Source organism: Carassius gibelio, chromosome A10, assembly GCF_023724105.1.
Source record: "Carassius gibelio isolate Cgi1373 ecotype wild population from Czech Republic chromosome A10, carGib1.2-hapl.c, whole genome shotgun sequence".
NCBI lineage: Eukaryota > Metazoa > Chordata > Actinopteri > Cypriniformes > Cyprinidae > Carassius > Carassius gibelio.
The window spans coordinates 17,800,276-17,813,963 of record NC_068380.1 but is presented as its reverse complement, the minus strand read 5'-3'; the positions used below and the strand labels follow the sequence as shown (position 1 = coordinate 17,813,963).

General features: G+C 37.3%; 1 protein-coding gene across 1 annotated transcript in view; it reads left to right on the top strand.

Moving 5' to 3' along the window:
- Positions 1 to 10,270, top strand: part of LOC128021430 (talin-1) — a 67,000-nt gene extending 56,730 nt beyond the window's left edge. Inside the window, exons 48-55 of the mRNA XM_052608583.1 lie at positions 845 to 952; positions 2,874 to 2,979; positions 4,095 to 4,219; positions 4,548 to 4,673; positions 4,790 to 4,852; positions 5,056 to 5,238; positions 8,730 to 8,855; positions 9,120 to 10,270. Coding sequence (XP_052464543.1) covers positions 845 to 952; positions 2,874 to 2,979; positions 4,095 to 4,219; positions 4,548 to 4,673; positions 4,790 to 4,852; positions 5,056 to 5,238; positions 8,730 to 8,855; positions 9,120 to 9,254 — 972 coding nt within the window. The 3' untranslated portion in view covers positions 9,255 to 10,270. The remainder of the gene's footprint in view (positions 1 to 844; positions 953 to 2,873; positions 2,980 to 4,094; positions 4,220 to 4,547; positions 4,674 to 4,789; positions 4,853 to 5,055; positions 5,239 to 8,729; positions 8,856 to 9,119) is intronic.
- The last annotated feature ends 3,418 nt before the right edge of the window (positions 10,271 to 13,688 follow it).

The following is a 13,688-nucleotide window of genomic DNA, read 5'->3' as shown; positions in this document are numbered from 1 at the left end:
CATATGCACGGTCACCTCAACTTCATAAGGGTCGCATCGGGAGGAATCTCATTTCATATGCATGCACTGCAGTTCAATTGTTACAGTTCGTGAACTTCATTCAACAAAATGCAGCTCTTTGAGAATCATTCAAAAGAACGAAAACTAGTTTGTGAAATGATGCTGTAAGCTGCAAATGACAGTGTTGTGTATGTTTTGTGTATTTATGTATGCTACAGTTAGTTTTTTTAATTCAAATGATATAATATGTTTGGTAACACTTTAAAATAAGGTTCCATTAGTTAATGTTTGTTAATGTATTAATTAACATGAACAAACAATGAATAATACATTTATTACTGTATTTATTCATCTTCGTTAACATTAGTTAATGAAAATACAGTTATTCATTGTTAGTTCATGGTAATTCACATTGCATTAACTAATGTTAACAAGCACAACTTTTGATTTAAATAATGCATTAGTAAATGTTGAAATTAACATGAACTAAGACTTACTGTATAAATGCTGTAGAAGGATTGTTCTTGCTTAGTTCATGTTAACGAAAGTAGTTAACTAACATTAACTAATGGAACCTTATTCTAAAGTGTTACCATATGTTTATTTTCTAAGCTTACGTTATGCTACATGCAACTTAAATTCAACAAATAGTCGCTTATCATCTAAGAAGAGAAATTAGTAGAAAGAATGTCCAGGGCAGAGTGTGGCGGTTTGGAACTTAGAAGGGAATGTAAAAATAAAATAATCTCCATATCATTTGAGTTTAGGGACTTTACTGGGGTGTTCTGGTGTATGTGTGTTTCTGTTAACCTGAAGTGAACCTCATGTTTGTGCTGGTGTTCAGCAAGCGGCGTTCCACCCGGAGGTGAAGCGAGACGTTCAGGCTCGAGCGCTGCGCTTCGGCTCTGAGTGTGCCACAGGATACCTGGGTCTGCTGGAGCACGTGCTAGTGGTGAGTGTCCTCACACACACACACACACACACACACACTCCTCCAGAGCTCCTCCAGGAGTCAGTAGAGTTAAAGCAGCCTTTGGTCGCTCGCTGAAATGTCCCATATTTCACAAACTCACAGTGTGTTTGTCACTCAATGGGTCAGTGACTCAAATATTTGTCTAAAATGTATGGAAAGGTAGTTAAAATATGGTTAGATAACATTAGATGTAGTTAATTATTTAAACTAATAAGGATTAGTTAAGGGATTTTGAGGTTGTAACAAGGTAACATTTCTATACAGGTCTGAGAAATTCATTTCAGTGCTTTTCTTCATTTATTTTCTGTTTTCTTTCTCTCTCTCTCTGTGTGTGTGTGTGAGTGGGTTCACTGTGATAGCCGGTGAGTTAAAGGTGACTGACTGTGCATGTGTGTGTGTGCGTGTGTGTGTGTGTGTTTTGTGTGTGCTGAACCTCTTAACATGACACATAAATAACATAATATACTGTGTGCTGCAGTGCTTCTCAACTGGTGGGTTTAGATCTGTATTTATTTCCATTTCCATTTTTTTTTTTTTGCCATTTTGACTTTGACTTATGATTTTGAAACTTCCTTTTTAAATGTTTCATGTAAATTGTATCATGTGTCATCTATAGACTCTCGTGACAAAAAAACAGTTTAATAGAATTCAGTTTTTCCAGATCGTTTTACAGATATTAGACCGTTTGTCGTAGTGACAAATCATCTAAAAATCCACCAGCCAACAAAACTTTGTATAAAACTGGACATTTTGACATGTTCACCATATCTTGCACCAAATCCTGATGCATTGTTATTTCTGCAGATCGGTAGTTGCACACTTTAGGTCTGTTTTCTTGAGGTAAAACCACTTGAGAAGCACTGGTAAAATATATTAATGTAGTAACTTGTGTGATTTTATTCTCATGCTCGTTTTTCATGAAGGTGACATCTTTTAAATATAAAATATTAATAGCATCTTTATTAGTCAAAATGATTTGTTACTGGTCTGTTACATTTGTCAAAGTTTTCAGAAATACAGAATGAAATGAAAGAATGGTTTGCAGAATCATTTAACATTTTGCCATTTGCCATATTAGACGTGTCACTGTGGGGACATAAATTGAGGCCCTCATGGGTAAATAAGCTTATTATTCATACAGAATGATTTTTTTTTTTTTTTTTTGGAGAATGTAAATGCCGTGAGGGGATGGTTTAGCTGTAGGGTGTACAGTATCAGGATTCCCCACAAAGATAGTAAACCAGAACCAGAGGTGCATGAGTTTAAAGTTTTGGGAGTTTAATGTCATAAACACAAACTCTAGTTTTACTCAGCTCTTGAATATTTTCTGTATAATTTTTTGAATGTTTGAGTCTGTTGAGCATCGTATTGGACGCGTCAGTAGTCTTTTGATCCTTTGCATCTATTCAACCCAAATATAGTCACCTGACATTTAAAGAGAAACGGACCACAGGCTCAGAAGATGGGAACTCTGAAGAGTGCTTCGTGCTTCTGTTGGGTTTATATAGACGGACAGCATATGTTTGTCTGTGTGTGTGTTTCTGGTATTGTCTGTGTCATTCCCAGCATTCCTGCTCATGGCCAAGTCTTTTCTTAGCCGTGTGTCCCAAACGAATAGCTCTGCTAATGCCACGCACCTGTTCCTCTGTCACCAGCACCTCCCTGGAGGACACGCTGAGGACACACTCACACACTCACACACACACACACTCACACACACACACACACGCACAGAAAGCTCCGGATTCTTTTCCTCTAGTTAACCACATGAGTGTCTGACAGCAGTGAACTGTCTGTGAGGAGCTGAAGATGTCTTCAGTGTCAGATTGATTTAACAGTCTCTTATTTAGGATGCTTTAAGAGCTTCATGTGTCTGAAGTCCTGCGTTCTCTCTCCACAGATCATTCAGAAACCGAGTCATGACCTTAAACAGCAGCTGTCACACTTCTCCAAGCGCGTGGCCGGTTCAGTGACGGAGCTCATTCAGGCCGCCGAGGCCATGAAAGGTACGACGTGTTTCTCAGTACACACACTCTACACAAGCCAGCGCAGCTTCACTGGGATTATCTCCTGGCTGTGGGGTACGTCTTGCCCTCTCGTGCTTTCCATCAGCTCAGGTCAAGTGTCCGCTTCCAGTTCTGCATCATGAGCAGGATTTATCAGGATAATCCACCGCAAGTGATCTGAGAGCTCGGGTGATAACACACAGACCCTGAATTAACACATGATGAGAGACCAGGAGAATTTCTGTGGGGGTCTGTGTGAGGATTTAAAGAAAAAGAATGATTTATACTGTAGATGCCAATTCACCCACAAAATAATCTAGGTATCCATTATGTATATGAGTAAAATAACATATTTAATATCATAGGATACCTAGACTTTCTGCTGCACATAAAGGAAATTATGTTTCTTTATGAATGTACACTACCGTTCAAAACCGTTTGGGCTCGGTGAGATTTTTTTTAAAGAATGCAGCATTAAAGGATGCATTGGTCAGAAGTGACATTAAAAATGTGTATACTGTAATGTAAGATTGCCATTTCAAATAAATGTTGTTCTTTTCAGCGTTCTATTAAAGAATCCTGATAAATACAATGTATCACGGATTCAGCCACAACTGTTTTCAGCTTCGATTATAATCAGAAATGTTTCTTCAGCAGCAAATCAGCAGATTAGAATGATTTCTGAAGATCATGTGACACTGAAGTAATATAATTCAACAACAAATTACATTTTAAAATAAAGTGTAATAAAAACCAGCTATTTTCAATTGTAATACCAACGATTTTAGGTCAAATAAATGCAGCCTTGTGAGCAGAAGAGACTTCTTTCAATAACGAATACTTTCAATGATGAATAATCTAATCTTACTGATCTTTCTCATACTAACAATTCAGAACAATATTTTTTGTAGTTGTTGAATATTTTCCTTAAGCAAATTATTCTCATACCAGTCACACCTCAGGATTTGTAAACAAAAACTGCAGATAATCCAAAAATCAAAATCTAAGCTAAGATCAGAGGACGAATACGAGGTCAAGATACTGTATAGCATTTAACAACAGGTTCACCGCAGAATCTCGCACATGAGTTTGATTGGTTACGATGCTTTCTTTAGGTACAGAGTGGGTGGATCCTGAGGACCCGACCGTCATCGCCGAAAATGAGCTGCTGGGAGCCGCAGCTGCCATTGAAGCTGCCGCCAAGAAACTAGAGCAGCTGAAACCCCGAGCCAAACCCAAGGTGAGGAGACATTCCCCACGTCCCTCAGGAGCAGCCTAACTCCTTCACATTTACATTAGCTTGGAAAATCCCACTCAGTGCTCATATATTCTGAAGCTGATCTTCCTGATTCTTACGTGACATTTGCCTTACTATTCCTGTTTGCATTGCCCAGTTTGGATTTGGATTTAAGGTAACACAAATCACATGAAAGATGAATGCAGCATGAACTGACCTCCATCATCATCATCTTCAAAAAATCATCGTGATTTGTTCATGTGCATGTGAGAAACCTTAGGATCAGTCACAGTGTGATTGAAATGAACGTTTGCTCTGTTCTGATCAACAGGAAGCCGATGAGAGTCTGAACTTCGAGGAGCAGATCCTGGAAGCAGCCAAATCCATCGCTGCGGCCACCAGCGCTCTGGTCAAAGCTGCATCTGCCGCTCAGAGAGAGCTGGTGGCTCAAGGGAAGGTACGAGCGTGCACACACCTCACGACTGCGCTCAGGTGCTGCTCTGGGACACTTCGTCCAGAATGCCTGGAAATCACACGCTTTGTTCAGTGTTTCTCTTTGTCTCTCTCTGTCAGGTCGGGGCGATCCGAGCCAACGCGGTGGATGATGGACAGTGGTCACAGGGTCTCATTTCAGCTGTACGTCAATGTCACAAGCAGTGCTGATTTCTTGAGCTTAAGGAGTCATTCACCCAGAAATGATTACAGAATTGTCATTTTTGGGTGAATTTCTCAGTTTCTTCTGATAGATTTAGATGCAGAGGTTTCAGATGCATACACATACATGCATGAAGTAGATTTTGATTAGGCAGATGTTTAACATATTTTGTCCATGACTCTAGGCCCGTATGGTGGCGGCAGCTACCAACAACCTGTGTGAAGCGGCTAACTCTGCCGTCCAGGGTCACGCCAGCGAGGAGAAGCTCATCTCTTCAGCTAAACAGGTGGCAGCATCCACCGCTCAGCTGCTGGTGGCCTGTAAGGTCAAGGCTGACCAGGACTCCCAGACCATGAAGAGACTGCAGGTCAGTGTGTGTGTGTGTGTGTGTGTGTTAGATTTTGGGGACTTCCATTCAGTAGTTCTTGAGGTACATGTTTTGAAATCCCCTTGTATTGAGTTGAAAACATATATGATCGTAATAGTGGAGGACAGATTGATACAGATTGGATTCAATACAATTCACCAAAAATTAGTGTAGAAAAAATAATCCTCTAACATTAATACTCACTTACATATCACAATAAATAAACAGGAAAACACATTTCAAACTGTAATTAACAATTTTGGTTATCACTGTAACTGTGAATATTACACACAGTATTGTGTTGTTGTTGTTTTTTAAACCTTTTAAACATAAAAAGTGGAAAAGCATTTCTTTCTGTGTGTTTCAATGTGTTTTAAGTACATGTATTTAAGTAACTGAAGTTTCTTCAGATCAAAATGTATGCCAAGTGCATAAATGTAAATCCCTGAATTGTAGATAAGAAACTGACATTACACAATATATAATTATTAATACTGTGAAGTTGTCATTTTATTAATTTTTTTAGGATATCCAGTATTTTAGATGACTCAGAATGGGTCAGATTGGACCGGATCCTGATATAAGCGTTTTAAAACCATCATTTCCTCTCCTCATTTCTCACTGCAATGGTCTGACACAAATAAACAATGACTTGCACCTCTCAACAAAGCCTTTAAATATTCAGTGACACAGTAGACCCACAGCGTCCCTCCTGCCTCCAGTCAGACAGCTGTCGTCCTGCACAGGGTAAAGACAGAGGTTTACATCTTAAACCCAATAACCCTGAGACCACCATTATATCTTAAGTCACAATAAATATCATACTGAATTTTCACACGCATTAAAACAAACCTAGTTCAGAGCAAGATGTTTGCAGATGATGTTTTGTCATTCAGACACACGTATATCTACAGTATCAGATGCCCTTTTCTATTTTGTAGACTCCTGTACGCTCTTCTAGAGGAATCTCTGCTAAAGGTCCTGTGTGTTAGGAATAGACACAGATCCATCATCTTGTCTTTCACAGTCCGGCTGTCTGATGTGTAATGTGCACTGATGAGGAGCGGTCTGCAGGACATGAATCTGATTTATTATATTGACTTTCTGTTGAGGCAGGACTTTGATACCGTGGCTCCACCTCACAATCACTACTGCGCAGACTCAGGATCCAAATTACGTCATTGTCGTGAAATGACAGCAGCCACACTTGAATGTTTTGGCTTCACTTTTCTATTGTGTAAGGAAGTGGAGACGCATCGTCAATCTTTTTTACAGTCTATGGATGGCCAGTTTTTCAGGATATAGCTTCTCAGTTTGGTGATATACTTCCCTCCTCGCTGCACTATGCCTCTTCTGCTGTTATCAGTCTGCCTTCGAGAAAAGTCTTCTCATCTGTACAAAATAAGATGTAGGCCCAGCAGTACTTGGTTACAAGAAATGAAGAGAATCCAAATAGTTTCAATATAACTTTGCACGGTAATGTAAAATATCTTCTGTGGCAGCAGTGCAGAGTCTCTAAGCTAAGCTAGTTTGTGTTTAAAGTCCCGGCCAGTCCTTCCTCTTACAGAAATAAATCAGCTGAATTGTGACCTCAAATCAACCCTTCAGCTATGCACAATGCCTCAAAAGGCATCAAAAAGACAAAAAAATATCCCTGGAACGTTTGCCAAAGGAGGGCTGGAGATGTGTTTGGTTTAGGCTGCACTCTCCACAGCTGCATTTCCTTATAAAGCCATCCCCAGAGTCCAGATACACGCAGAGCCTTCCTACAACATCAGATCAGGCAGAAGTATTGCATCTGTTTTTAATAAGACTCATTCATAAAAATTGCCAGTTATAATTAAGGGCAGTCCAGTGTTTCCACGGGTTTACTTTAACTTGTAGTTGTACTTGTAGCCACAAAGTAAAAGTGGTACTTCTAGCTGTAAATTTGTATTTACATTTGTAGTGTACTTGTAGCCACAAATTATAGTTGTACACATAGTTGTAATTCTAGCCACAAAATGTAAGTATTGTAGTTGTATTTGTAATGTTTTTGTAGCCACACATTAAAGTACCCGTGGCCACAAATTAAGTTGTATTTGTAAGGTTAATTAAATTAATTTTGTGGCTACAAGTACACAAAAAATTCAACTACTTAAGTTTGTGGCTACAAGTACCTAGCAAATACAACTAAAGTAGTTGTATTTGTAATGTAGTTGTAGCCACAAATTAAAGTAGTTGTATCTGTAGTGTATTTGTAGCCACAAATTAAAGTAGTTGTATTTGTAATGTAGTTGTAGCCACAAATTAAAGTCAATCAATCAATCAATCACCTTTATTTATATAGTGCTTTAAACAAAATACATTGCGCCAAAGCACTGAACAACATTCATTTGGAAAACAGTGTCTAAAGTAGTTGTATCTGAAGCGTACTTGTAGCCACAAATTAAAGTAGTTGTATTTGTAATGTAGTTGTAGCCACAAATTAAAGTAGTTTTATTTGTAGTGTACTTGTAGCCATAATTTAAAGTAGTTGTATCTGAAGCGTACTTGTAGCCACAAATTAAAGTAGTTGTATTTGTAATGTAGTTGTAGCCACAAATTAAAGTAGTTGTATTTGTAATGTAGTTGTTGCCTCAAATTAAAGTAGTTGTATTTGTAGTGTACTTGTAGCCATAATTTAAAGTATTTGTATTTGAAGCGTACTTGTAGCCACAAATTAAAGTAGTTGTATTTGTAATGTAGTTGTAGCCACAAATTAAAGTAGTTTTATTTGTAGTGTACTTGTAGCCATAATTTAAAGTAGTTGTATCTGAAGCGTACTTGTAGCCACAAATTAAAGTAGTTGTATTTGTAATGTAGTTGTAGCCACAAATTAAAGTAGTTTTATTTGTAATGTAATTGTAGCCTCAAATTAAAGTAGTTTTATTTGTAGTGTACTTGGTGCCATGAATTAAAGTAGTTGTATTTGTAGTGTACTTGTAGCCATAATTTAAAGATTCTCCTGAAGTACTATACTTATACTCCTAGCCACAAATCTACATTTCCACAGGATTGCCATGTGAGAATACAGTCCAGGACACCAATACAAGCACAATAAAAGTAGCAGCTGTGACTAGCTGTGACATTTTTGCAAACATAGTTCATATGAGACCAACTATTTGTTGCAGCTCGTATTGTCAGAAAGGTTTCCCAGAAAGTCTATTTTTAGTTTGGGGATACCAAGAGCTGTACACAATTATATTTATTCATTTGGTGGATGTTTTTAACCAAAGTAATATTCTAGCTGTAGTTTCCTCAGTATATCTGCTCTCTAATAATCATCCCTGTGCCCTTGGCATTACTGTGGTGTATGTATTTTAGAGTGAGTTTGATAAGGGGAATCTTGTAGAGATTCAATGTCTTATCCTTAAAGCTGAGAATTTGTACTTGTGAGCAGAATGTGTTTTATTGGTTCTGTTGAATGCTGTGTAAAGTACTCTGACATGTCTGTTTGTTTTTTTCTTTAGACTGCAGGTAATGCTGTCAAGAGGGCATCTGATAACCTGGTGAAGGCGGCACAGAAGGCTGCATTTGACGCTCAAGATGATCAGACTGTGATGGTGAAGAGCAAGATGGTGGGCGGTATCGCTCAGGTAAAGAGAACATTACTTACAAGTCGAATTCTAGCACATTTAGATACATATTAACTGTGTGTTTTATTAGAGCCACTGACATTTTTATGCATGTCAAGTTTGTTTTTACTTCGTCAAAGTTGATAACACATGCAATGTTATTTAAATTAGTGTTAATGTATTAATGACTAATTAATTGTTAACACATTTATTAATTTTGACATTGCAACCACTCTGTTTTGTGGGATTGCTAAAAACCTTGTGGATTTTCATCTGTGTCCTCAGATCATCGCTGCTCAGGAGGAGATGCTCAGGAAGGAGAAGGAGCTGGAGGAGGCCAGGAAGAAGCTGGCCATGATCCGACAGCAACAGTACAAGTTCATGCCGTCAGAGCTCAGAGAGGATGGACAGGATCAGTGAGACTAATCAATGACCGTTTGAGAAGTAATTAATGATATGCAATGAGTAAAAAGTGAACTATGTATCAGGATGTCTATTTTAAAAGTGTTTTGTTTATTTCTGTCAGTGTTGTGAGAATTGCCATGCCAGCTTTATTGTTTTGTTGTATTTGGATAATATGCCGCATATACAAGTCATTTTTAATTTCTTCTAATAGATCTATAAGATTGTTTTCAGTACTAGATATATTAGATGAGCAGTGCGTGTTTTGAAAGTTTTTGATCATGACGGGCCAAACAGTGTTTGTAAGCTTTTCAAGACAAGATTTGGACTTTCTCAATCTGTCCTCTGTTCCTCTGACAGTCGACGGCTTTTATTTTTTGTTTCTTTCCATCTTTTTCTTTTTTGTGGCAATTTGGACCAGCGGTGCAATGATTAACTTTGCGTTGAGACAATTCATAGAGAAAACATATTTTCTAGAGAATAGAATAATAAAGCTTTGAAATATTACAAATGGTATCTCCGGTTAATGTTTATGCATTGTCAGTGTTTGCATTTGTGACAACTTGGTCTACTGGCATTTCTATCAAAAGTATATCTTTTATAAAGCGTAAAAGCCATATTTTCATTTTTGGTTTTATAATGTTTTTTGTTTTTGTTTTTTGTTTTTTTTTGCAATTTACTGTTGTAATTTACTGATGTAAGTCCCATTTTGATGTGGACAGACAATAGTAGATTAAAAAAATATATTTGTAACAGAAGAATTGGATAATTAAAATAATTGTGTTAATCAAATAGAGTTATTATAAAGAACTGTTTTAAAGAAATTATAAAGACTGTTATTAATAGATCAAATACATATACAGTTTAAGTTTTCACCATTACTGCCTTTCCTGTTACATTCTGTATGTTTTGAATCTTGCCTGCCTTTATATTTTATAATTGTGTATTTATCTGTTAAGTTTCTCACTTAAAATAAGCAAACGCACTTAGCAAATGTGTTTAACTAAAAACTCATAAATTCATTTTGAAAATATTTCCTATTGTATTTGTGTGTTGTTGTTTTTTACAGAGGGTTCTGGTGTTTGAGGGCTTAGCGTATGCTTGTATAGACCCATAACACATAACATAATTACTAAGTCATTAATGAACATTATATCATACTTAAAATAGAAGTTATTTTTGTGCATTCAAATATCAAAGTAATAATTATTTGCTTTGCTAAATTGATTTGTATTTAATCTACACTTACAAAGAGAGTGTATCTGAGTTCTGAACGTTACCAGGAAAACTATTCCAAAGTTTAGAAACTATGTACAAAACAGCACTACCTCCCTCCATGGTGCTATTATAAAATTGAACTGATGAGATCAGAATTTTGGTAAGAACTTCTGCACTGGAACCACATGCAGCTTGTTAATGGAGACTGTGGAATATACAGCCTGCACTGTACATTACAAAACTCTAGTCTTCAGGTGAACACAAGAACTAGCTGCTATCAGGGACGTGTTTCATTACTTGGATATATTTCAGAGGAAGAATGCTTTCTATAAAATTGGGAAAGCAGATTTGAAAAAGAAAAAAAATAATAAAATCCTGCCAAGCATGACACACATAACTGTAGAAGATGATGATAGCATTCATCTTAACATGGATTGTGCTTACAGCTTCAAAAGATTTTGGTAATTAATTATTCCTCATTTTGACAGAATTTAGTGGATTGAAAATAACTGGACTTCTGTTCTTAAAAGTCATTCAAATTAATCTGAACAAATTTGAAAAATTGTGAAATTTGATTTGAAGGATACGTCATGTAAAGCTAACTGTCATCAGCATAAAAAAATGAAAGCCTTGTTTCATGATAACATTACCTAAAGGGGGCAGTACACTGAATACAAGAGGACCTAAGACTGAGCCTTGTGGTACACTATTGTTCAAAATAATAGCAGTACAATGTGACTAACCAGAATAATCAAGGTTTTTCGTATATTTTTTTATTGCTACGTGGCAAACAAGTTACCAGTAGGTTCAGTAGATTCTCAGAAAACAAATGAGACCCAGCATTCATGATATGCACGCTCTTAAGGCTGTGCAATTGGGCAATTAGTTGAATTAGTTGAAAGGGGTGTGTTCAAAAAAATAGCAGTGTGGCATTCAATCACTGAGGTCATCAATTTTGTGAAGAAACAGGTGTGAATCAGGTGGCCCCTATTTAAGGATGAAGCCAACACTTGTTGAACATGCATTTGAAAGCTGAGGAAAATGGGTCGTTCAAGACATTGTTCAGAAGAACAGCGTACTTTGATTAAAAAGTTGATTAGAGAGGGGAAAACCTATAAAGAGGTGCAAAAAATGATAGGCTGTTCAGCTAAAATGATCTCCAATGCCTTAAAATGGAGAGCAAAACCAGAGAGACGTGGAAGAAAACGGAAGACAACCATCAAAATGGATAGAAGAATAACCAGAATGGCAAAGGCTCAGCCAATGATCACCTCCAGGATGATCAAAGACAGTCTGGAGTTACCTGTAAGTACTGTGACAGTTAGAAGACGTCTGTGTGAAGCTAATCTATTTTCAAGAATCCCCCGCAAAGTCCCTCTGTTAAAAAAAAGGCATGTGCAGAAGAGGTTACAATTTGCCAAAGAACACATCAACTGGCCTAAAGAGAAATGGAGGAACATTTTTGTGGACTGATGAGAGTAAAATTGTTCTTTTTGGGTCCAAGGGCCACAGGCAGTTTGTGAGACGACCCCCAAACTCTGAATTCAAGCCACAGTACACAGTGAAGACAGTGAAGCATGGAGGTGCAAGCATCATGATATGGGCATGTTTCTCCTACTATGGTGTTGGGCCTATTTATCGCATACCAGGGATCATGGATCAGTTTGCATATGTTAAAATACTTGAAGAGGTCATGTTGCCCTATGCTGAAGAGGACATGCCCTTGAAATGGTTGTTTCAACAAGACAATGACCCAAAACACACTAGTAAACGGGCAAAGTCTTGGTTCCAAACCAACAAAATTAATGTTATGGAGTGGCCAGCCCAATCTCCAGACCTTAATCCAATTGAGAACTTGTGGGGTGATATCAAAAATGCTGTTTCTGAAGCAAAACCAAGAAATGTGAATGAATTGTGGAATGTTGTTAAAGAATCATGGAGTGGAATAACAGCTGAGAGGTGCCACAAGTTGGTTGACTCCATGCCACACAGATGTCAAGCAGTTTTAAAAAACTGTGGTCATACAACTAAATATTAGTTTAGTGATTCACAGGATTGCTAAATCCCAGAAAAAAAAAATGTTTGTACAAAATAGTTTTGAGTTTGTACAGTCAAAGGTAGACACTGCTATTTTTTTGAACACACCCCTTTCAACTAATTGCCCAATTGCACAGCCTTAAGAGCGTGCATATCATGAATGCTGGGTCTTGTTTGTTTTCTGACAATCTACTGAACCTACTGGTAACTTGTTTGCCACGTAGCAATAAAAAATATACTAAAAACCTTGATTATTCTGGTTAGTCACATTGTACTGCTATTATTTTGAACAATACTGTACATCATATACAGTACTTAACTTGTGTTAGGTTTTACAATTACTCATTTACACATAAACTTGTACTGATCTGAGAATCAAAATGAAAGCCTTGTTTCATGATAATATTACCTAAAGGGGGCAGTACACTGAATACAAGAGGACCTAAGACTGAGCCTTGTGGTACATCATATACAGTACTTAACTTGTGTTAGGTTTTACAATTACTCATTTACACATAAACTTGTACTGATCTGAGGATCTAAACATGCCTGCCCACAAATGCCAATGTCATCTGGTGTTTTTGACATTCATCAAAACATTGAGATAGTTCTACATTTAACCGAATCAAAGCTGTTCCTCGTTTATAAACCGTTTGATAACGGCAAGCTTGAATGTCCCCAGGACATGCCAAAGCATACAGTATTTCTCATTTGCCTAGACACTGAAATCCATTTTTTGTTCTTTGTAAAACTGAAAAACCCAAATTCAGCACTTTATACCATGTGTTCATAAAGTAAAGTACTAGCATTCAAAACCCAACACAATGTCAAAAAAAACCCACAATTGAACACAGCAGGCAGATTATATGACAGAAATCAGTGGAAAGAGGAAATCATTGTCTAGTCAGTAATGGTGGTTTTTGAGAACATTACCTTTAAGTCATAAGTCATGCAGCATATATCATAGGGATACTGCACATACATATGATGAAATTTAAGTTAAGGATCCTCTATAGACAGTGATTAATGTATGATTGCATCAGTAGTTGTTTTTTTTTCCAGGGTACTTGAATAATCCTGACCTCATATCTTTTTAAGTATAAGGATTCAGAGCCTCCCAAACATGGACAAAATCACAGGGTCAAATGCAGAGCCCATTCAGCAGGACGAATCAGAGCAGGGGGACGTCACTCTCCC